Raw genomic sequence first — 22,597 nt, 5'->3', positions numbered from 1 at the left:
ATAGAAAACTTTTTTATTACAATTTTTTTTTTTTTTTTTTGTATTTATTTATTTATTTTATTTTATATTTTTTTGACTGGTCATCTAGGCTCCATCTATTCCTACAGTACAATGACCAAGATATTTAATCAATGATTACCCAGAAATTCCATGTACTGCTAAATGAGCAAACAAATCTTTAATAATGAGTGTGTGAAAACAGTTCATGACATGCATTCCAATGTGGAGAATAACAGCTTACTTACAACAAATATTATTACAATGGAATATCACACACCCATCTTAATTCCAAGGCAGCATTTGTGTTGATTTCAGAATATTGGTGGCATGCATCACTCGCTCACCAGAACTCGCCATCATTTTGCATAATCAGACCAAGCTTTCTTTTTTCAGATTTGCTAACTTTTTTCCACTCTTCAGAACTGAAAATAAAAGATATTAAAATAAATCCTACCACACTTACTACCATTGCTGTATCAATATTGTTCCCTATTAATGTGACATTATGTAAAGACTATTTGCTATTATAAATACCTTATGGGAAAAAAATGGGTGATTCTTACACATGTCAAAGAATTTCAGAACTTGGCATAACTGCATTGTCCCTAATTACAACTATTGTTGTTACACTAACTGATGACCTTGGATTACGGATGAAAAATGCTTTCTTGAGACATGCAGTGTGGTGCTATTCAGTGCTGATAGGTGCTTAGGTAAACAGCATTTTTGCCGGATTGCACCATCTGTCTAAAATAAGCTTACTCTCTCTGTACATACTATATCTTATCTATCTCCTGGCTTAAACCAATCTTGCCATATCTTTTCTGGCTGATCTACTGTAGGCAGCAGAGCCTTAACTGGGTGGAGTTTGTATATTCTCCCTATGTTTGCGTGGGCTTCCTCCTGGTATGTGTGTTAGGGAATTTAGACAGTAAGCGCCAATGGGGCACGGACTGATGCAAATATTTTCTGTACAGCGCTGCGGAATTGGTGGCGCTATACAAATAAATGATGATGATGATCTACCTTGACTGGCTGCAAAACTATCCCTTATCTTTTTTGTCATGAATATAGAGAACTTACAGTTATTTATAAGGGTTAATCCATCACATAATTGTGGGGATAAGGCCTAAATCATAACTGCAGTGTAAATATGGTATATTAATTGAATCCATTGATAAGTTGAACTACTAAAGTGTAAAATGTGAAGACAGAAAGTCTGTTTGATGGCTCTGCACATTCCAGTGTCAGAAGATAGGAGTGACTTCAAAGAGCCCATGCTGTGAGATATATCCTGGCCTGGGATGGAGTTTTGACACCTGAATAGACTTTTAGGAACCGCTCAGCATGGTGTCTGGCTCAATGAGTCCATGTGCTGACTTGGCTATATGTAATATAGACAAAAATAATTCAGTTTTAAAATATGACACTTAAAATCAATAAAAGTAGTGACCAACCAGATATTCCTCAATAGCATGATGAAGGGCAGCTCATATGTCAAATTAAGAATTCTGCCCCACAGACAGGCTAATAAAATGAGTGTAAGCTCTATGAATACACTGTATTTTGGCGTGTTTGGTATCAAAAGATGGACAAATTCATAGGGAATTTATTAATAATGTGATGATCCACAGAAAAGTTGGGTCACATAGTAGAATTGGGTAGTAAATCAGGCAATATACAAATGGTGATTGAAAAAAGTATCACAGACCGCAACAATCAGGTGGTGGGAAAGATGTAAAGGTGTCTTTAAAAAGATGAAACAAGTTGTAGTAAAATGTTAGTCTTTTGGCAAAATCAATCCACATTGATAAGCTGTCCATCTTCCTAGTCAATTTCCCATCGCACAGATTATACAACTCATGTAAGTTATACTCTGAATGTAACCCTTTTTATTTTAAACTGTTTGCTTGTGTATATCAGTGGTTTATTAATTGTTTTTCTTTATATCTGAATGCCCTGTACTTTTGTATATTACATCTATAATTTAATATGTTGCGCCCTCTAACAAATCCATTAGCCTGTTTAGAAGAATATAGCTCGACCTTTGAATGCTGGTGTGTGATTTGTTGATACATGTGTATTAGATACAGTTGTATCCTAATAGCATTTCTGTGTCTTATCTAAGGGCAGCAAAATGCTATTATTCTGCCTGAATGATATGAAGGACTTGATGATAAATGCTGAAACAAGCTATAATGAGAAATATGTTTTCTGCATAAAGTTTTTTTCACTTTTTTTTTATAAATGTTCAATAAAATGTAAAAGGGATGTGCATATTGCACTTGGTAAAACCATGTTGCACTGCAGGGGGGAGGGGGGGGCTAAATCAGTGCCATTATATGGTTACTTACTCATCATTCCAGGCACCTCTCCATTCTCTTACTCCCCATGGATTCCTCATTCTCACCATATACAGCTTGGAGATCTTTCCAAAACAAAGGGTCTTTTCTCCCAAAGATATTTTCTTTATTTCTGTTACAGAATATGCATGTCCTTTGACAAGTCCCATAGGAGTCACATTTTCCATATCATTGTAGGAGGGAGCCTGGGAAGTAATAGTATCATTCTATACCTGATAAACATTGTAATGTGCAAAAACACTAACAATATATGTATATTCAGGTACATTAACATTGCATAAAATGTGGGTGTGTAATAAATAGGCATTCATAGTGTTGTGTACATCTTGAGCATAGTGTGAAATAAAAATGATGGGGGAACTGATATTAAAATGAACTACAAGGGGAGTGGAATATGAAAGTGAATATGGTTGTAGAGCTGTTAACATCTGTACATAAACTTGGTTGTGCGACATCTGTTATGAAATGAATTTAGCACCTTGCATCAAGCAAGGGAACATGAAGGGGTTGGCACTTGCAGAGACTTACCAGCCAAAATCTCACTTTCTTGAAGCTCCAACACAATAAGACTCACAGTTCATATCACAGTCTGTGTGTATGTGCAATCCCCATCACCTTCATTTTCCTTTATTCCTTTATTTACTACCTCTCAGTAACTCCTGATTTAACACATTCTACTTGCCAATAGATGGCGCCATTCTCTAATTGGACATCACAGATAGCCAACTAGAAGCCAGTGCCACACACCCACTGGTGACGTACTACATCAAGTACTGTTAAGGCCCTAATCTACACAGAATGCATAAGGAAGGGCAGCATATTATTAGGCATTACTGGCACTGGAAAGTGCAATTTGGCCCCAATCCTTCTAATTATTTGCACTGGGAGGATATTATTGCAAACATTATTGGACATTACTAGCAATTATTATTGGGCATATTATTGGAGTTGGGAATGTATTAGGCATATTAATGGGTATTATATATTGGGATCTGAGCATGGTGCTATTCTGGACTACAAATTAAATTGCATTAATATCGCCTGATGCCAATAAGAACTATGAAGGTCGAAACATAACATCAGGAAAGAACTTGGGCAAGTTTTGGTGGTGATGCTCCTTACTCATTTCCTGGTACAAAGGGGTCAATCTGTTATTGGGCAAGCTATTTGAAGTAATGCTGCTCATAATATTATAGGGCACAATAGTAGGCATTACTGATATTACTGGGCACAGTCCTGGATATCTGTTGCTGGGGATCACTCTTGGGCCCATATTGGTTATTAGTTGTTTGTAATCATTGGGCATATTACTGGACACTAGTGCTTTCTAGAACAAGGGAAGACCAAATAATAATATTCAAAGATGCATGGGACAAACAAATTTGCATAGTCAAGACTTAGATATTTTTTGGGGGGAAAAATCCTCCTCCCTCAAAATAAAGCAAACACTAAAATCACATACAATAAAGGGTCAACTAGATGGACCTGACATCAAATTCTGTGTCTGTGTTATTATGGGATACATCACATCTGCGAACCTTTCATTATTAATTACGCCTCTTAATATCAATAATTTGTTTGGATCACTATCAGTCTTGGACGTTACTTCCAGAAGATGATCACCAATGACTTGTGTGTGTGTGATCATCTCTGAACCACAAAACAAAGGTCACAGGAAAACCAGAAGTGATCCAGCCATTCTCTCCAGATATCAGATTGCAAATCTTGTGCAACTGGACCACCAAAGTGTGTGAAACTGTCACTGAAAACATGGACAGATCTCTGAAGTTAGTATTATTTTTTAACTATTATGGAAGTAAAAAAATGAATAAAACGTTTATTACAATTTATTACTACTACTACTACTACTACAACCCTCCTAGCAGTGCGGCCTCACATTACAAAGATTTGACAGGCGGCACACTCACCTTATATAGTTTTTGACTTTTTAACCTTTTTGTACCTCTGTGGCTCCCATACTCACAGCAGCAGTGTAAACTGAAAGAATGCATTCCACCTGCAATCCATTCACTCTCAATAAGTGAACAGAAAAGTCAGCAGAAAAAAGAAAAGCGATGAAGCAGTAAAAGGAAAATAAATGAGAGGGAGAAGAAAGTTTCAGGAGCACAGGTAAGAAGAACTGGGGAGAAGATGGTGCAGGAGGGATATGTGTGAGAGAGACAGGGGAGAAGATGATGCAGAGGGTTATATGAGGGAGACATGGGAGAAAATGGTGCAGGGGATAAGTGAAAGGGACAGGGCACAAGATGATGCAGGGGAATATGGGAGAGAGGCAGGCATGAATATGGTGCAGTGGGATATGTGAGAGAGGCAGGGGAGAAGATGGTGCAGGGAGATATGTGAGAGGGACAGGGGAGAACATGGTGCAGGGGGGTAGATGAGATGTACAGGGGAAAAGGTGATGCAGGAAGTAGGTGAGAGGGACAGAGAAGAAGATTGTGCAGGGGGATAGATGAGAGGGACAGGGAGAAAATGGTGCAGGGGAATATATGAGAGGGACAGGGGAGAAGATGATGCAGGGGGATATGTGAGAGGGACAGGGGAGAAGATGGTGCAGGGAGATATATGAGAGGGACAGGGGAGAAGATGGTGCAGGGGGATAGATGAGAGGGACAGGGGGGAAAATGGTTCAGTGAGATAGGTGAGGGACCAGAGAGAAGATGTTGCAGGGGGATATGTGAGAGAGACAGGGGGGGGAAGATGGTGTTAGGGGATATGTGTGATGGACAGAGGAGAAGATGGTGCAGGGTGAAATGTGAAAGAGACAGGGGAGAATATGGTGCAGGGGGGTGGGTGAGATTTACAGGGGAGAAGATGGTGCAGGGGGATTTGTGAGAGAGACAGGGGAGAAAACGGTGCAAGGGGATATGTGAGAGGGACAGGGGAGAAGATGGTGCAGGGGGTGGGTGAGATTTATAGGGGAGAAGATGGTGCAGGTGGATATGTGAGAGGGACAAGGGAGAAGATGGTTCAGGTGGATATGTGAGAGGGACAAGGGAGAAGATGGTGCAGGAGGATATGTGAGAGGGAAAAGGGAGAAGATGGTGCAGGAGGATATGTGAGAGGGACAAGGGAGAAGATGGAGCAGGGAGATAGATGAGAGGGACAGTGGAGAAGATGGTTCAGTGAGATAGGTGAGGGACCGGAGAGAAGATGTTGCAGGAGAATATGTTAGAGAAACAGGGAAGAAGCTGTTGCAGGGGGAAATGTGAGAGCGACAGATGAGAAGATGGTGCACGTGGAAATTTGAGAGGGAGAGGGGAGAAGATGATGCAGGGAGATAGATGAGAGGGACAGGGTAGAAGGTGGGGCAGGGAGATAGGTGAGAGGGACAGGAGAGATGATGGAGCAGGGAGATATGTGAGAGGGACAGATGAGAAGATGGTGCAGGCGGATATTTGAGAGGGACAAGTGATAAGATGGTGCAGGGGATATGTGAGAGGGACAGAGGAGAAGATGTTGCAGGGGTTAAGTGAGATGGAGAAAGTAGAAGATGGTGCAGGGGCATAGGTAAAAGTATAAAAGGAGAGACAGCTTAAGAATGGGAACGTCAGGGATGCAGCCACTGTAAAACACAAGTAGTAATGGAAATGCATAGACACATTTTTTAGGGAAGGTGCGGGGGTGTGGAATAATTCGGGCACATAGGGGCCAAGAGTTTAAAAAGAAATCAAGCTATCATATTCCATTCACTTATATTTACCATATCACTATTTCTAAATTTCCACTTCAACCATTTTGTAAAACCTCATATTATTTTTAACCGCCTTTACATATATCTGACAATTTTACCAAATTAATACTGCTCTATCGAACTAATATTAATCTTCCCTCAAACCCAAATAAAATGAAAAAAAAAAAAATATATTAAAACTAGGGTTATAATTGCTCATCCAGTGCTTCACATCAGGATCTTTCAGAGGTGCCCATGTAGTTTGCTTTCTACACTCACATTTTTATATATTAGAAAACAGTAGAGTGCTAGATCCAAAGCATAAATAAAAATATTTAATTAGAGTCAAAAACGAAGTAAGATGCCAATGTTCACTAAAACATAGATAGATACCCAAAAATAATGATTACTAGACTGCATATTGCTAAAGTTCATTTAAAGCAGGTAATAAATAGGAGGTTAGCAGATCATGTGATTGGAGCAAGGGATTTTTTTGCACAGCTGATTACAAATTGGAGCATTTGGATATAAAAAACAAAATATGCTGCCTTGTCTCACAACTGTTGCATTTTACTACTTCCTATATGAATTAACTCATCCTTTTCTGATTTGACCTGTATGACCTGTTCGTCTTTACACATAATTTACTATAATTTTCAACTTTATCTGCACTGGACCATACTTTCCTGCTTTGTCTCCAGTTTTACTTCAACTGAACTCCACACAATCAATAACATCTCTATCTTATTAATTGAAATGTCTAGTTGGCCATATGACTTCGGCAATTCATGGCTGTACCCATCTTAGCTGTTTTTCCCTGTCTGTGTAATAGTGTAATAGTTGTCTCTTACATTGACTTTAAGTTTAATATGACATATCAGCCTTGGCATGCCACCATTAGAGTTATCAAAACTGTGTATATGTAAGACATAGCACATGTAGTGTTATACTTTGCATACATTTTCTCACTTGAACTTGAAACTTCAACTTAATTTAGAAATATAGATATCTTACCTTGAGATGACAGCAGATTAGCCCTCCTCTTCTATGGACTTTCAGGAGCTCCGTAAACAACTTTGTCTGTTCAGCTATATTAACTCTATATTTATCATCTGCTAAGTCAACACTTTCTGTGACTGCCCCAGTAAAATCCACAATGGCATCAGCTGTGCTGCCACCATCAAGGGCTTCATATGACCCAGCCAACCTATGAAGACACAAGACACATTCAGCAGCAATATACATGTAATATCAAGTAGGTATTGCAATCAGCCATGTGCCTTGTGAAGTGCCCCTTCTAAACATAGATCTTTGTATCTGATCACTGAACAAAACTAATAGGCCTTTAATATCAACTCTAATGGTAAAAAGATGTCCCCAAGATCATATTCCAATCCCTTCACCCTCAAACCCCCGTTACTGTTCCATATGCCCCTATTTTAGTACTGCTAGTACCTCTCAGGGTTGCTTTCTTCTCATTCTATGGGCGTGATCATTTTTGCAAGCAGTATGTAAATCAGAAGTTTTTCATTCAAGATTTTGTGATGTATATCTAAGCAGGGTATGATGTACTGTCTGGAAAATATAACCTCAATGAGTGACCTTGAGTATATAAGACAGATTACACTAGTAATGTTTATCCCTACTATGGCGCTAATATAACAGTTCAGCTGGATCTATTCCCAGTTCCATATCTTTGTACATGGAAGTGGTTCTTACTTGGCATAAGCCTTCTCCAACAGCGCACTCCAGAATTCATTCTTCACATTGGAATGGCAATAGATCAAATTCCCATCCATGCTTGGCAAGCGGTCATCAATGACCACATCTACCCAGTCTCCCAAACACCAGAACTGGAAATGGAAGATTCCTGCATATCTGTGTGGTGCTCTTGGGTCCCATTCCTGTGTCTTCCACTTTGGAATAACCTACAATGCAAGAACAAGTTCCATACTTAGTAGGAAAACAAGTTTGATATTAATAATGTAAACTTACAGAAATATTAGTCTTAAATGTAATATTTACCTAGCATCTCTTCTTGGTTTAAATTCATAATTCTCTTGTTTAAAGAGGTTTCTCAATCTTATATAAATGATATATTACTTTTATTGTCTGTGCACTGAAGTATATAATGGTACCTTTTTCCAGTGTGTCTTTCTGAGAGCAAGACAGGAGCAGGCAGCAACAAACCAGCAATTTCCCAGCTTTCCTTGGTGCAGGTCATGATGGCTGATCCCATCCACAAAAAGGCGAGGGTCATCACACAGTTCCTTTAATTATAAGGGACCAATAAATGCTTGATGCAGAGCAAACTTTTTGGCTAAGTGCTCAAAAACAAATATTTTCCAGTATTTTAAATGGATCACATGTTATGGCGCACTTCGAAGGGTGATTATTTTGCATAAAATGCATATTGCTGCCACAGTAGATTAAACCAGTTGAACATTATAGAGATGGCACAGTAAAACTAAATCTTACCCATTTATTCAGGTCACAAGTGGGATTATAGTAATGGTGCTGCTATAGTCAGGTTGACATAATGGATTTATTAGACTTTAATGTACTGTTATGTAAAAAAATACACTAGGCTATATGTGAGGCTAGTGTTATAAAGGGGATATTATAAAGTCGTAGCACTATATCTTATGTTTACATACCTGCTCGCCACAGACAGATATATTTAACTAAAGATAAAATGATACATAGGTATATTGGGAAAGTACATTTAAGCAAACAGATATAGATGGACAGAAATAAACCAGAACATTAAGAATGCGGCTACACCTTGCACAGATACAGTGATTAGAAGATCACTTCTATGATTCTACAGATATCAGTGACCTTGAACCATCAAATAAATTTGTACATTGTAAACCAGTTCATCACAAGATTTGTTAAGAGAATCACAATGTAGGGATTCATCACATCTCTGACTACTGCTGACTACTTACAGTCTGAAATAAACAAATATTAGGCACATCATACCTGGTGTGCGTGGTGATGAAACAAAGAACACAGATATGTTGGGAGAGTTGGAAGGGGTACGTATGCTTACACCCAGTCCAACAGATATTTCAGGCTAGTTAGTGTTGAGCTTGACACTACTATTAGACATAACACTGACAGTGGTTACCAGCTCAGTGCTGAAAATGTGCCACTCCTGAGATGCCAATCTCTAATTACCAAGACCCTCAACTCCCAAGCAGTTTGGAAGTGTTGGGAGATGAGAAGGTAAAGACATTTTTTTTACCCCAAGGGATATTTAGCCTTGTGCTCAGGATCAGCACTGGCCAATGGACATTCAGCCTGTCAGTGGCCTGGACCTAGAAAATGATTTTATTTAATTTTAAATCAGTTCAAGCCTTAATATTACTAATATACTTTTTAATTTTGTACATAAAATAGTCAATTTACTCACAATTTAGTGTTACTTTTACATTAAGATTCATTCTTCTGACATACTGTAGGTTGGGAACAACTCGTGTAAAGGACCATAAAGAAATCAATTATTGTAACAATATATAAAGTTTGCCCTGGCCATTTTTAGTTAATATGCCCAAAATTTAGCGACTACACAAATGATCATGGCCCCATGTCTAACCCCACTTCCGCCATTACTTTACTAGGACAAATATGGGTTGCTAAAGACCAAGTAACAATTAAAGAAAGCTAAAAGCAAAGAAAACTTTTCTATTCTGCCTGGAACAGAGCTCCCCTAAGCATGTGCCCCCATTGCCAACAGGTAATGGACGATATAGAGAAGCGAATATAAGTGACGTGATATGAATGATCATCTTTGTGTTCTGGAACTGGAATTTGCTTAAACTGTACATACATTTTTCTTAATACATCTCGCATTGATCAAGAGATACATAGTGCATGCAATTAAAATAATAATGGTCTCTCTAAATACAATAAAGGTCCAATAAAGAAAATCAACTTACTACCACTTAAAGATAACCTGATGTGGACTTTATGCACAGAAAACATTTGAAATGTACCATGGAAGCATGTACTTGAATGGTCATGTCTAGTAATCATTTATTGCATATCTATTTCTATCCACGAGCACTGCAAGCAACTTTGAAGCACAAATACATCATCTGAATGCAAATGTAAGATTAAACATATGCAGACAAGAGCAATAACATAATCTGCGTACAGTCATGGCCTCTGTGTTTTAATATGCTTACACTACAGATAGTACATGACCCAGAGAGACTGTATGTGCCAATCCCATAACTAAGGCGCTGTACTGATCTAATAATGGTGTCTGGAGGAAAATACTGATGCCATATAGAATGAAATCTTCCTCTCATTATTTCTTCCCTTGCAGCATGTTGTGAAAAGGTTAATAATATATATAGTTTTGTTTCATTGCAACATTTTCTGGGAACAATTTAGCCATTTAACAATGTGGGAGTCTAGAGTTAACATTTTGTTTCCTTTAAGTGTTGCCAGCTGTTGTTTCTAACCCCATAAAGCTCAGCGTACTGTCAGGCGCACATCACAGATTAGATGCTCTCTGGTAACATTCTTTACAATTTTCAGGGTTGTGTTTGTTGTTTTTTTTGTATGAGGCTATTTAGTATAATGTCAAATAAGCTTCCTACTGTAACTGGTATTTGTGATTAAAGTGTATAATCCCTTATGTCCACACTATATTGATACATTTTATGTAATCATCAGATATAAGCATTTTTACATGATCTTCATTAACACTTAATTGAACCCCTCACCTAAATGATCATTTTATAGTTAGCTGGACTCATATCTAGATGGCTATGGTCTTTCTGTACATGACAATAGTATGAGAGAGGCCATTAAGCCGAAGGAGTTTAAAAGCATGTGTTGTGAGCTGACAATGTTACTTACCATTAAGGGGTTAAGTCTGTGATGGAATCAGCCAATTGGGATGAGGTGGGAGTGGTCGTGGAAAGAATATATCCAGCAGTGGAGGAGGAGAGAGCTTCCTGTTTCCTGGATCTGGATACCCACCCACCCTCCCTCTTTTAAGTATATTCAGTTGCAATTCTTCCTTGTCACGAGGAACGAGGTGTGTGAGTGGTGGGAGAGCATGGCAGTCAGATGGTTGTTTAACATACGGTACTTAAGTGTTGGTGATGTAGCCTTGGTTCCATCGTCATTATTAGACTCGTTGATGCTCTAGTAAGGAGTATCAGGTTTTGCCTTGAAAGGGCTTAACCAGTTTGAGTCCAGAGGGTACTGAGTTAATTTATAGTCGATAGTACCGGCCAATAGATAAGGTTTTAACCTGGGTTGGTGGAAAGGAGACGATCTTCCACCTTATTGGTTTATGTTGGTTTTAGCTGGCTGCCCTGCTTTTCGCCACCTATATAATAAAGGTCCAAATTGTTGATAGAAACTTTTGATAGATCTTAATAAACATAAAATAAAATAAAATAAAATAAAATAAAGAAAATAAAAATAAAGAAAATAATTTTAAAAAAAATAAAATAAAATAAAAATAATAATAACAAAATAAAAGGACCTTTTTATTTCCAAACTTAAGTCGGTGTCCGTGTCTTTATTTTATGGTTTGTAAGTGTTGTGCAAGGTTAACCCGAAAGGGGATTCACATAAGAGGGGAATCAACACTATGCATTTTAAACTCTGGAATCCGCTGGCGATATATATATATGTTGATGATGATGATGATATCATACAATATATGAAGTATACTTGAGATGGGTAAATCCATGATGCTTAAAGTGTATGTATCTTAGAATTGCTGGCTCACAGTTCTTCAGCCTTGGGTTTGATGCCGACTAGAGATCTATCTGTATGGCGTTCTTCCCGTGTTTCTACCGGAGTGCTTCAGTTTCCAGTTCCATAGTCTGAAAACAAGCTGGTAGGTCAATTGGCTGCTGACACAATGGACTCTAGTGTGTGTCTACTTGCTTGCGATAGAGAATTTAGGCCCTTATTTCTCGCTATTGTGATATTGATGATTTTCTACCGCTACTCATCGCAGCAATAGAAAATGTTCTATCGCGCAATTTAAAGCTAGGTACACATCTATGCGATCATACTACAAATGGATTGTCTCTAACAATTTCACCAATGACAAAGTCCCGCTGAGCATGCTGATTCATGCATACACACTTACACAATTTATCTTCAGATCTGTGATCTTCATCTCTCATAACCATCTGCTGAAAAGATCGTGACTCCGTACACATTCTACAGATTTCTATCGGCAGAAGCATTGGACAGACGATCGTGAGTCCGTACACACTTTCACATTTGCCCGACTTCGTTCAATCATTGATCGTGATTTTTAGGAAATTTAGGAAACCAAAGCAACAGATGCGATGGATTTTGGCACGGTAAAACATGATTGTGTGATCTGCATGATAATTGCATAGGTGTGTACTCAGCTTAACAAAGCTCCCTGATGATACTGGCTGGCAGTGGTAAGAGGAGGTTTAGCGTTCGCCAAACTAGTGCAGGGTCTCTCTGCAGATGCCAGCTAGCAAATATTTGCTTTCGAATCAATGTTGAAACCAGGGTATTGATTAAAATATTATGATAAATTAAAGACAAGTTTGCCAAATTTACCTGGTCAATAAATTTAGATACAGATTTTCGAAACATACACAGTTGAATTGTATATGCAGATCACAGGCAGATTCTTATTCATACATCTGGTGACAGCTGTTACTAGATTGCTCCTAAAGCAACATAATCTGCTTCCAGCATGTTTTCTCACACAAATAGCAAATTTAATACTTGCATTGTAACACAGGGAACTAATTTAAATTCTTTGGAACACTTCACATATACCAGAACCATTTTTTCATACAGAGTTGACAAAGTGAATTCTGGCTTTATTAACAAATCAAGTTTACACACAGTAAATGGCTTAAAATACTGATGCAGGTCATTTGTTATAGAAGCAAACCGCTTATTTGGTGCTACTTATTAAAGTTGTGTAACATTACAACGATTCCTAATCTGATCAGTGGATGGTCGCGTTAATCCTACATGTGAGTGTGGTCAAATTGGCCACCAATTTTGGACATGGAGGATTGGATGAAGTCTCTGTTGGGAAATGATGTATTAATATCACTTCAACCTGTCAGCACATCGTTTCTCACAAACTGCAGACTATAAAAACATAATTTTTCTAGCCCTCTGGTTCCCCATATTTGTCAGTCATATATAAGCTTGTTTATATTCTATTTTGAAAATCGTTAAAATGTCTGCCGGCATGGTTTTTTTTATCTTGCAGACTAGTCCATTGTGTCAGCCAAGGAAAAAGGATTATTGTCCACCAGTCCTGTATGAATGTACATCACACCAGGGGGTCTCTTGTTTTGCTTAACTGTGGTTCTGTGTATGCTAGTATAGGGGAAAGGCCCACAGACAGAGCTCTATGTTTAATTACAGAGGACTGCATTGTGTCTGGATTGTGATCTCTCCTGTTTAAACAAACTCTGCTGTATAGCCACAGAACAATACCTGCCCCTAATTAAATCAGGAGTGACTCATCTGCTATCCCTTTGTCTGTATGTTTAACCGTGAAAAGGTAAACACAGAAAAGGACCAATCAGGCAGGTCCTGAATTGCTGATGAGGTCAATTGTGGGCTTAAAAGAGAGCTACAGAGGACAGAAATTTGGCATTCACTACCAAGTGATAGCTGAAGTCAGGCTGGTGTTGGGATATAGATCTCTGCCCCTGACAGAAAAGGGACAATCGGTCTCTGGAGTACTGCCATTGCCCTGAAATACGTCTCAAGGTCTTGGGGAGCTGTGTGTCCGCCGAAAGCGGAGTGAGAGTGACCCAAGGCCGTTACCGTTGCTGGTAACCTTAAAGGAGAGAGGGGGATAAGCTTAGATTGATAGACAGCAGTCCCTGAAAGTGACAAGGTGTCACGGGCACTAGGAGTCTTTACCCAGGGATCACCAGGTGATAAGCTTACCAGAGCAGTAGAGGTGGTAATATGGTACTCTGGTAGCAGGGTGATCACGGAACAGTAGACAGCAGATGATAGAGATGCTCAGGAAAGTCTATGACTAGCAGCACTGGTAATATATATGTAGTAATACACGAGGAACTGTATGGACAAAGGACACGTGAGGGTAGTCAGTGGTCTGCGGTAGCAAGTTGTACCACTGCTATAGTGAGGAGGAATGTCCAACAGAAACGAGGAGGTGATGAGAGTCAGCGGTCTGCGGTTAGCAAGTTGTACCGCTGTCTGGGTGAAGGAATGGAATCCAAGTGGAGGTATCCGGGGAGTCAGTGGTCTGCGTTAGCAAGTTGTACCACTGCTATGTGAGAGGATACTGGAACAGGTGACACAGGAAACAGAGATCAGTGGTCTGCCTCTAGCAATTTGTACCACTGAATATATATGTGAGGAGGAGCACGGGGAGAGACTGCAATACAGAGGATACACGGGCACCTTGAACTTGATCCACAATGACATGCACAATATAGTAATGACTGAACAGCACTGCAATAATACAAAGTCACAGAAACTATCCGGGCAAAAGATAACACAGTCAATGATGGCAATAGTCTCAGCGGATAGTAAACTCCAGAGGAGAACAACTCAGTCCAGCAAGATATGCAATACACCAGCACAGTCAATGAGAAGTATGCATACCGTGGTTCAGGAGCAGGCTGTCAGACAGGAGTGCAGAGATACCTGAACGGCTGGAGGCCGGCAGGATGCGAAGTCCCTGGAGGGTGAAGCGGTAATCAAGTAGGTGCAGCGCACAGGTAGGTAGACCAGCAGGGGAACAAATACTCAGGAAGCAGTAGCATGTAGAACTGGACTCCTGGAGGACCCTGAAGAGTAGCGATGGTCTAGACGAGATGAAAGCAGTGAGGCGCAGATCCGATGCAGACTGGCGAGTAGAGACCAGCCGGAACACTGAGAAGCACGGAGAGCGGATCAGCTGTTGTAGACACAAGTAGAACTGAGGAGTAGCAGCCAGCAGGACTCTGCAGGTACACGGAGGTAGCGGATAGCAACCAGCAGGTGCAGCCACGATGAAACACGGGAGAGCAGAGCTGAGCTGGAACTGTTGAGCACGGAGAGCAGCAGATAGGAATCAGTTGTAGCAGTCTCGAGGAAACCCGGGAGAGTTGAGATGAGCTGAAGACTGAAGCGCACGGAGGCAGCAGATAGGAATCAGCCAAACAGTCACGATGAAACACAGGAGGGTTGAAGTGGTCTGAGGACTGTAGTGCACGGAGGCAGCGGATAGGAATCAGCTAACAGTCACGATGAAACACAGCAGAGTTGAAGTGGTCTGAAGACTGTAGTGCACGGAGGCAGCGGATAGGAATCAGCTAACAGTCACGATGAAACACAGCAAAGTTGAAGTGGTCTGAAGACTGTAGTGCACGGAGGCAGCGGATAGGAATCAGCTAACAGTCACGATGAAACACAGGAGAGTTGAAGTGGTCTGGAAACCACAGGAGTAGAAGTGGTCTGGAAACCACAGGAATCAGCAGCGCTGAATACACGAGGAAACACAGGAACACCTTCAGAGGCTCATGGGGAATGAGACTCCAAGATCAGGCCACGTGGTATTGACCACATGTGCTTAATATAGGGAGTGTTGCCTGATCAGCCAATTAAGTTAAAGGAACAGGTACTGAAGGTTTTGAAAGGGCTGCGCATGCGCAGACCCTCAGGATGGCGGACGGCCACGGTTCCTAAACCTACGGGAAGAAGCACTCACAATCTGGTGAGTGACACAAGGATACTGCTGAAGTGTTTTCATTATACCCTGTATGTTGTCTGTGCCAGACTGTAGTGTTATTTGTTGCAAATTATTATTTAAATATGTTTATTGTTGTTTTGTGCTACCATTTTGTTAAATAAACTCATTTGTTTTATTTTGGATATTTGCCTAGGTGATTTTGAACCTTGGGTAGGTACCGGGTAGGCCAGCTGTGTGGCGCAGAAGTTTACGTTAAACCCGGTATCCTCACAGTTTCTATTACTTCTGCATCTTCATTCTTTCTTTCTTTTCTACCCGCACAAAGTAACTGCTCATTGTTAGGAACCCCAACAGCCAGTAACGCAAAACCCGGAGTCTACTCAGAAGTCTGGTTTTCGCTGGAGCCCCTAGTGGTGGGGACAGACTTGGCCGCAGACAGCTGAGGGTTGTGAGGTGCGCACTGACTGGGAAGAACCCAGCGATAGCGTACCGGAGTGATAGCAGGGTGGAATCCAGGCAAGGGTCGAGGGCCAGCAGCAGACAGAATATCCACTACACAAAACCGAGGTCAGAGGTTACAAGCAAAACAGCAATGTAGGAGTCCAGGCAGAAAGGTCTAGGGGCACAGGCGATCAATTGTAGTCAGTAAACAAGGCAAGGGTCAGCAACAGTAGTCAAAATATCAGAGAGCAAAAGACACAGCAGGCTTAGTATGAACAAGCAGGAACTATAACCGGCAGGGAGGGCTTGTCCCTTCCTGCCTTTTAAGCAAGTGATGGCCAATCAGAAGTGGCCTGTAGGGAGGATGATTTGCCCAGCTGGGCTAACATTTCAAATAGTGCGCATGCACCCGGCTATTTATATGCCGGGACGCGGCGCTAGCAGCAGAGAGCGCGCCGACCGTTGCCTAGGCAACGGCCGGGACCTGGAGGAAATGACGTCCCGGTCGTCATGATGACGGCCGGGACGCTGAGACAACCGCGGAAGTGAGTCGGGGCGGTACCCAGAGTGGCTCGTAACACTCACTTTATTAATTTCTGAGATGATTTCACTTAGATAGTTTCACAAACACTCGCCTCCTGTTTCCGGAACACTAGTTATAAGAATTAAAAATTCTACAAAAAAAACAAAAGGTGGCGATACTGCATAAAAGTCTTATGGTTATCCAACTGATTTTGTTTATGTCTTCTAATGGAAAGGTTTATTCACTTTCAGACAATGAGTTGCATGCTGTAGAACAGGGGTGTCCAACCTTTTAGCTTCCCTGGGCCACATTGGAAGACGACGAGTTGGTTTGGGCCGCACATAAGATACACTAACAATAACGATAGCTGATCATCCAAAAAACCATAGAAAACATAGTTAACATATATATATGAGAAAAAAAGGTTATAATTTTATATATATATATATATATATATATATATATATATATATCACTTTTTTTTCAAATCCCCCTATACTTACCTTTCAATCGCCCTGTTCAAAAAATCCTCTCTAGTTATTATACTATAATCACTTTTTGTATTGTTATGATGCAATATCAATAAAGTGCATTTAAGCCAGGCATTGTATATCAGGGTACCCTGACCAGGCCTGCGATACCTGACATACACATCACTGTGACCCCAAATTGTGACATGTATTGCTAATTACATCACTATGTTAGCTAAGGGATAACAACTTATAATGGGTCAAAGAGAATAATATATAATGCCCCATTAGTAATACAAGTAGAAGTATGTAGCAGGGAGATAAGGTCCATGAGGTTCCAGGACCAGGTGACTTTTATTCACTGGTCAGCGTTCCTTGAAATAAAAAAAAAAATCCCCCTTAATTTATCTTTTAATCGGCTTGTTCTCCTGTCCACTTCTCTTCTTTTCTCCAATTCTGTGCTGCTGATTGTTCTTCTCGCGCGGGTGTCTCCTCTGTGCTGAGCTCCGCAATGGATGTTGGGCGTGATGACATCACGCCCGACATTCACTGCGAGCACCGCACAGAGGAGGAGACAAGGGAGGGAGCCGGAGTACCAGCTGAGGTGACCGCGTGACCGCAAGGTAAGTATTTTCTTTTCTTTTTTTTGCAGGATTTTTTTTTTACATTAACAGCGCTGCCCCCTTGCCACAACCAAAACTCCTTCTGGGCCACATTTACAGGCGTGCTGGGCCGCATGTTGGAGAACCCTGCTGTAGAAGAATATGCTTAGCTGGGTGACTCACTCAGGCCGATCAGAATATATCCCAGACATTTCGGGAGAGAAGGCAATGATGTTTTCTCACCACGTACAATATTTACAAGATCAATACATGCAGTATGTAAAACATGTTCTGTACTATGATAGGTGTAACATTTCATATATTTGTAACATAAAAATGTGTGACAAGTAGAAACTAGATTACATAAGATATTAAACCACAAATACTTTAATAAAAAGTAAATAAATTTGCCCCAGCTCAGAGCTTCAGAGTTGGCAGAAATAGAATTTTGTCCTATAAACAAAGGTCAAACTGGAATGTATACGGTGGTATGCCCAGGGGCGTAGGAGTAAAAATTTTCATGCAGGGCCAAAAGGCCAAGGACTACTAGAGGGCTTGGAGCCCCTATTTCTTGTGTTTGGTATCTCTTTTTACAACAGTTGTAACAGTGACTGTAGATATACAAAGACTGCCAGTCCTATGATAATTTTTGCCAGTGTTTCAGGGGTTGGCCAAAGATTTATTTATACATTATTAAATAAATATTATTATTAATATTATTTACCAATTAGTACAATGGCTGTTAGAAAGATAGATAAATTAGATTATTCATATTAAAATTTTACATTTTTCATAGTCATTAACCTAGTTTTTATTCAGATTTCGTTGACAGGTTCTCTCATTTGATCGGGAGTATTTTTAAATCTATAGTCACTGCCTCACTGGTTGTGGTATGTGCTATAGTTCATGTTTGTTACTGGATGCACAGCACAAAATTCAGGGTAAAAGTAAAGTGAATAGCTAGTTGTTCGTCATCAATACTGGTTATTTACTAAATAATTATGATTGGAACACTGAGGAGTAAATGTATCTAGCTGCAATTTTCTGGTGGGTTTGACAAGTGGAGATGTTGCCTATAGCAACCAATTATATGTTATCTATCATTTTGTAGAATGTACTAAATAAATGACAGCTAGAATGTGATTGGTTGCTATAGACAAGAGCTTCACTTTTTAAACCTGCCAGAAACTCGCAGCTTGATAAATTTACCCCTTAGAGTTTTTCAAAGAAACAAATCAATCATCTGTATTAAATCTATACAAAGACAATCTATAATTTAAACAAGTTTCACAAATTTAGAACAGGCACCATGATTTCAGATAGCAGCATGAACGCTTTTGTGTAGAAGTTCATAGTCTTTGCCTACCTAACATAAATCATGGGGGGGGCAGCAACTGCCCCCTCTGCCCGCCAGTTCCTACACCCCTGGGTATGCCATACCGGCACTTCTCCTACTGCCTTCATTGTAAAACTATCAAATTCCATTCACTTACATTCCGATTACATTTTTCATACTGCCACTTCTAAATTTCAATTTTGAACACTGCCTATAATTATAATGGACGCACTTTGCATATCTGCAAAACAAACTGTTTGTCAATGTAATACAAAACTTTAAAACACAAAAATTCCACAAGTAATTGTGAGGATACCCAGTTAATGCTTAGCTCTCTTCAGTCTTATGCGTCACCCCTGGCCTATGCACTCCTATATATCGCTAGCATCCATTCCCAGACACTACTATATGCAATTGCGACTGCTGAGATAGGCTCCATTCCTCTAGCTACTGGTAGAGTCCAAACCCAATATTTTCCTGCTTTTTGTGGGTGCACAAGGTAGCAAAGGCCATAGAGACTTCACGATCCTCTTGCAGCCAAACCATTGCTGCCCTACGAGCACAACCAGAGCTGTAACCAACAGTGGCCAGTAAATAGAGAGTAGGAGCACAGCAATATGTGCTCTTTATATAGACCCAAAGCATTGTCCGACCCCTACTATGAATGCAAATAAGCATTTGAAATCTGCACCAAACCTGATTGGTGTTTGAAAAGGATTAGCCAATCAGTCTACAAGAAATGGTAACCAAAGTTTTGAATGAGAATGGGTGTCCAGCTGGCTAAACCCCTAGTTTCAATATCCTGACATCCCCATCTTGCCACATTCCTCCCGCTTCTTACGTCCAACTGAAACCATGCACCTTACACCCGGGAAGCCAGTGGAGTCCTGGCCAGGTGGGGACAACAAAGTATGGTAACTAGCCAATCCATTCCTCAAAATGTCCTCCAACACAAAGTTCTCTGGAAGCCCGTTCAACCAACCTCTACCATCTCATGGACACTACCCCTGTCCATGCGTGCTTTTGCTACTGTAATGACTTTTGTTTACCCACCCACCAAAGTAATGAATACGCTACGACCTAATATATGGGACCTAAGGACCAAATCAGAAAGCACCAGGGTAATAGACGCTCCTGAGCCCTGCTAGTTTCCTACCCACACAGTCTGGACATGTGGCAGCAAATTTGCAGACTTACCCTTCCGCACAACCTTGACCAAATACACAGCCAATGTTGAGACTTTTGCCTCTGGTTCACTAGGGTCGCATTCCTCCTCATGTCGTACAGTTGCGTCTGCATGGCCAGTCCAAAATGTGTCCCAAAAAGTACTCACGATTACTGAGGCAATCCCTCTGCATCTGTCTGGGCTACATCATAGGTCTGGCACCTCTGTCTTTGCCATTGCGGCGATGGTGGGATGCAATGTGTCCTGTCACATTTCACAGGTCCTGTAGGCGGCATCTCAAATCTCGATCCTGCAGTGGCCGATATATCCCATAATCATCGGTCAATTGAGCCACAACTTTGTGGCCACTCACCCAATGATGGACTTCGGCAGCTAGTCTCAGCTGCTCCAACAGAGTCTGCTTCCCTTCCATTCATCATTTGCTGGCTATTCGCACTGTCTGGTAAACTCCCCACGCGTCCTTGGCCAGTGTCTGAAACTTGTATCTTTAGGTCTCTGGGGCAACTGCAAAAATGGCCAATAGTGCTATGTGGACATCCTTAGAAATTGCAACAGGTTGCAGTGCTCCATGCAAGGTACACCTTGAGAAACATCCCATCAGACTTGGACCTAGTTATCCTGACAAAGTAATAAAGACAGATCCTGTAGTTCCTTTAATCTTATGATATAAACAATTTCTAAATCATTTCAATGCAGGAAACAGCTTTTCCCCAAGGTTCCTCCCTTTCTATTGTATTGCACTGACTTATTATACAGCCTATGGAGGTATGATCTGAAGTAATGCAGGGCTGTTCTGATGCGTCACTGGAAGGTCTGATGAGCAAAGAGGCGCATTTGTCTCCCCTCATCCACCTACTGAATACACCAGCAGATCTTACACTGCACTGGTATCCAGTGGATCAGTGGTCAAAGGGCTGCTGCACTACTCACTACATGTTAGCAGCCTGTGCCAAGCACCAATGATGTCATTAGTGGGATTCACCAGCACACTGCACAGAGTTTTTCCCCACATGGAGCAGCAGTGGTATGAGTACTGGAAGGAAGAGAACAGCCCCCCAACCAGACACTATAGGAGCTAGGGTAGGGAAGATATGAGTACTTGGAGCTAGTCTGCTGGAGATGGGGTGGAGCATAAGTGACTAGGAGAGAGTGACAGTCATATGTTACAATGGGTGGGTGAATATGTTACAAGGGGATACAGTCTATGCAATAATGGATGGGGTTCAAGATCAAATTTTGGACAGGGATGGTACTCTATTGATAGGAACTATGAAGGGTAAGAGTGTTTGCGAGAGGGTGTCCACACAACGGTGGAGAGGAAGGCAGAGGCCCTGCTCTTACAATCTATCCTGGGCCCCATGATCAATGATGGCGGCCCTGATGACTGGGCGGATCAATAAGAATCTGCAAGTATGGAGCTTGCAGCTTAATATTGGTCCTCCTGCTCATACCCATCTCATCTGCCATTTTAGAATGGCAAACAAGGAACTTTTTACTGAGCTATACTACAGGAATGGGAAAATGTTTTACCATGAAAGCCTATTCTTATGAAGCATTTCAGCTGTTCTGCGATATGGCTTGTGGAATAGGGCCTGGGTAAGGCTGTCTGTGTAATGGGACTGGCAATGTGATTTTGTACAATAGGGCTGTAATTCTCAGAATAAGATTTTATTACTCATGCTGTTACCATGGGGGCTGTGGTATAGTGGAAAGGGGGTGGGTATGGGAAAATAACATTTTAAAGTACTACACTGTTACCCTCCCTTTGATTTGCATATGGGGGTTGCAAGAAGGAAACTCTGTGCACAGGGTGCAAAATGTCTCTGTTACATCTCTGGTTTAAACCCTGGTATTACAATATAGCCTGTAAGGAATAATTCACATGACACCAATATTGGGCAGCCACTTGAAAGCTGAAAGTGTACTAGACAGACGTTTTTCGCTAGTACGTAAAGGTCAGGTGGCAGCTAAAAGCATTATGTATGTAACTAATGTACAGCTTTATGGAAAAGGCAGCTGTTCGTGTTTAACGATTCTCCCAAAGGGAAAAAAGAATTTATTCCAGCTGGACCAGCTTTACTTTTTTGTTCATTTTTTTTCTACTTAAAATAACATTTCATGCTGCAGGGTCAGTTGAAGATAATTTATTATATTGACTGCAAGACTATGATATAATAATGTGGTACATGTATAGTGGTAAATTCAGTTCTGTCTCTTACCCACTATGACAAATAGGTCTCCATATCCAATGTATTCAACTGTCTAGAGATGGTAGAAAA

General features: G+C 40.7%; 1 protein-coding gene across 4 annotated transcripts in view; it reads right to left on the bottom strand.

Annotated features, from left to right (window-relative positions):
* Window positions 1-22,597, bottom strand: part of CAPN6 (calpain 6) — a 249,077-nt gene that overhangs the window by 212,094 nt on the left and 14,386 nt on the right. For all 4 annotated transcript variants that reach the window (XR_012678872.1, XR_012678871.1, XR_012678870.1 and 1 more), the window contains exons 2-6: window positions 8,196-8,327; window positions 7,777-7,985; window positions 7,072-7,264; window positions 2,355-2,548; window positions 345-422 (exon numbers count right to left, since the gene is read on the bottom strand). Coding sequence is in view for 1 of the 4 variants with exons in the window: in XM_075184325.1 (XP_075040426.1) it covers window positions 345-422; window positions 2,355-2,548; window positions 7,072-7,264; window positions 7,777-7,985; window positions 8,196-8,327 (806 nt within the window). In the remaining 3 variants the exon portion in view is untranslated. The remainder of the gene's footprint in view (window positions 1-344; window positions 423-2,354; window positions 2,549-7,071; window positions 7,265-7,776; window positions 7,986-8,195; window positions 8,328-22,597) is intronic.

Source organism: Mixophyes fleayi, chromosome 9 (genome assembly GCF_038048845.1).
Source record: "Mixophyes fleayi isolate aMixFle1 chromosome 9, aMixFle1.hap1, whole genome shotgun sequence".
Taxonomy (NCBI): domain Eukaryota; kingdom Metazoa; phylum Chordata; class Amphibia; order Anura; family Limnodynastidae; genus Mixophyes; species Mixophyes fleayi.
This window is presented reverse-complemented; position numbering and strand designations above follow the sequence as displayed.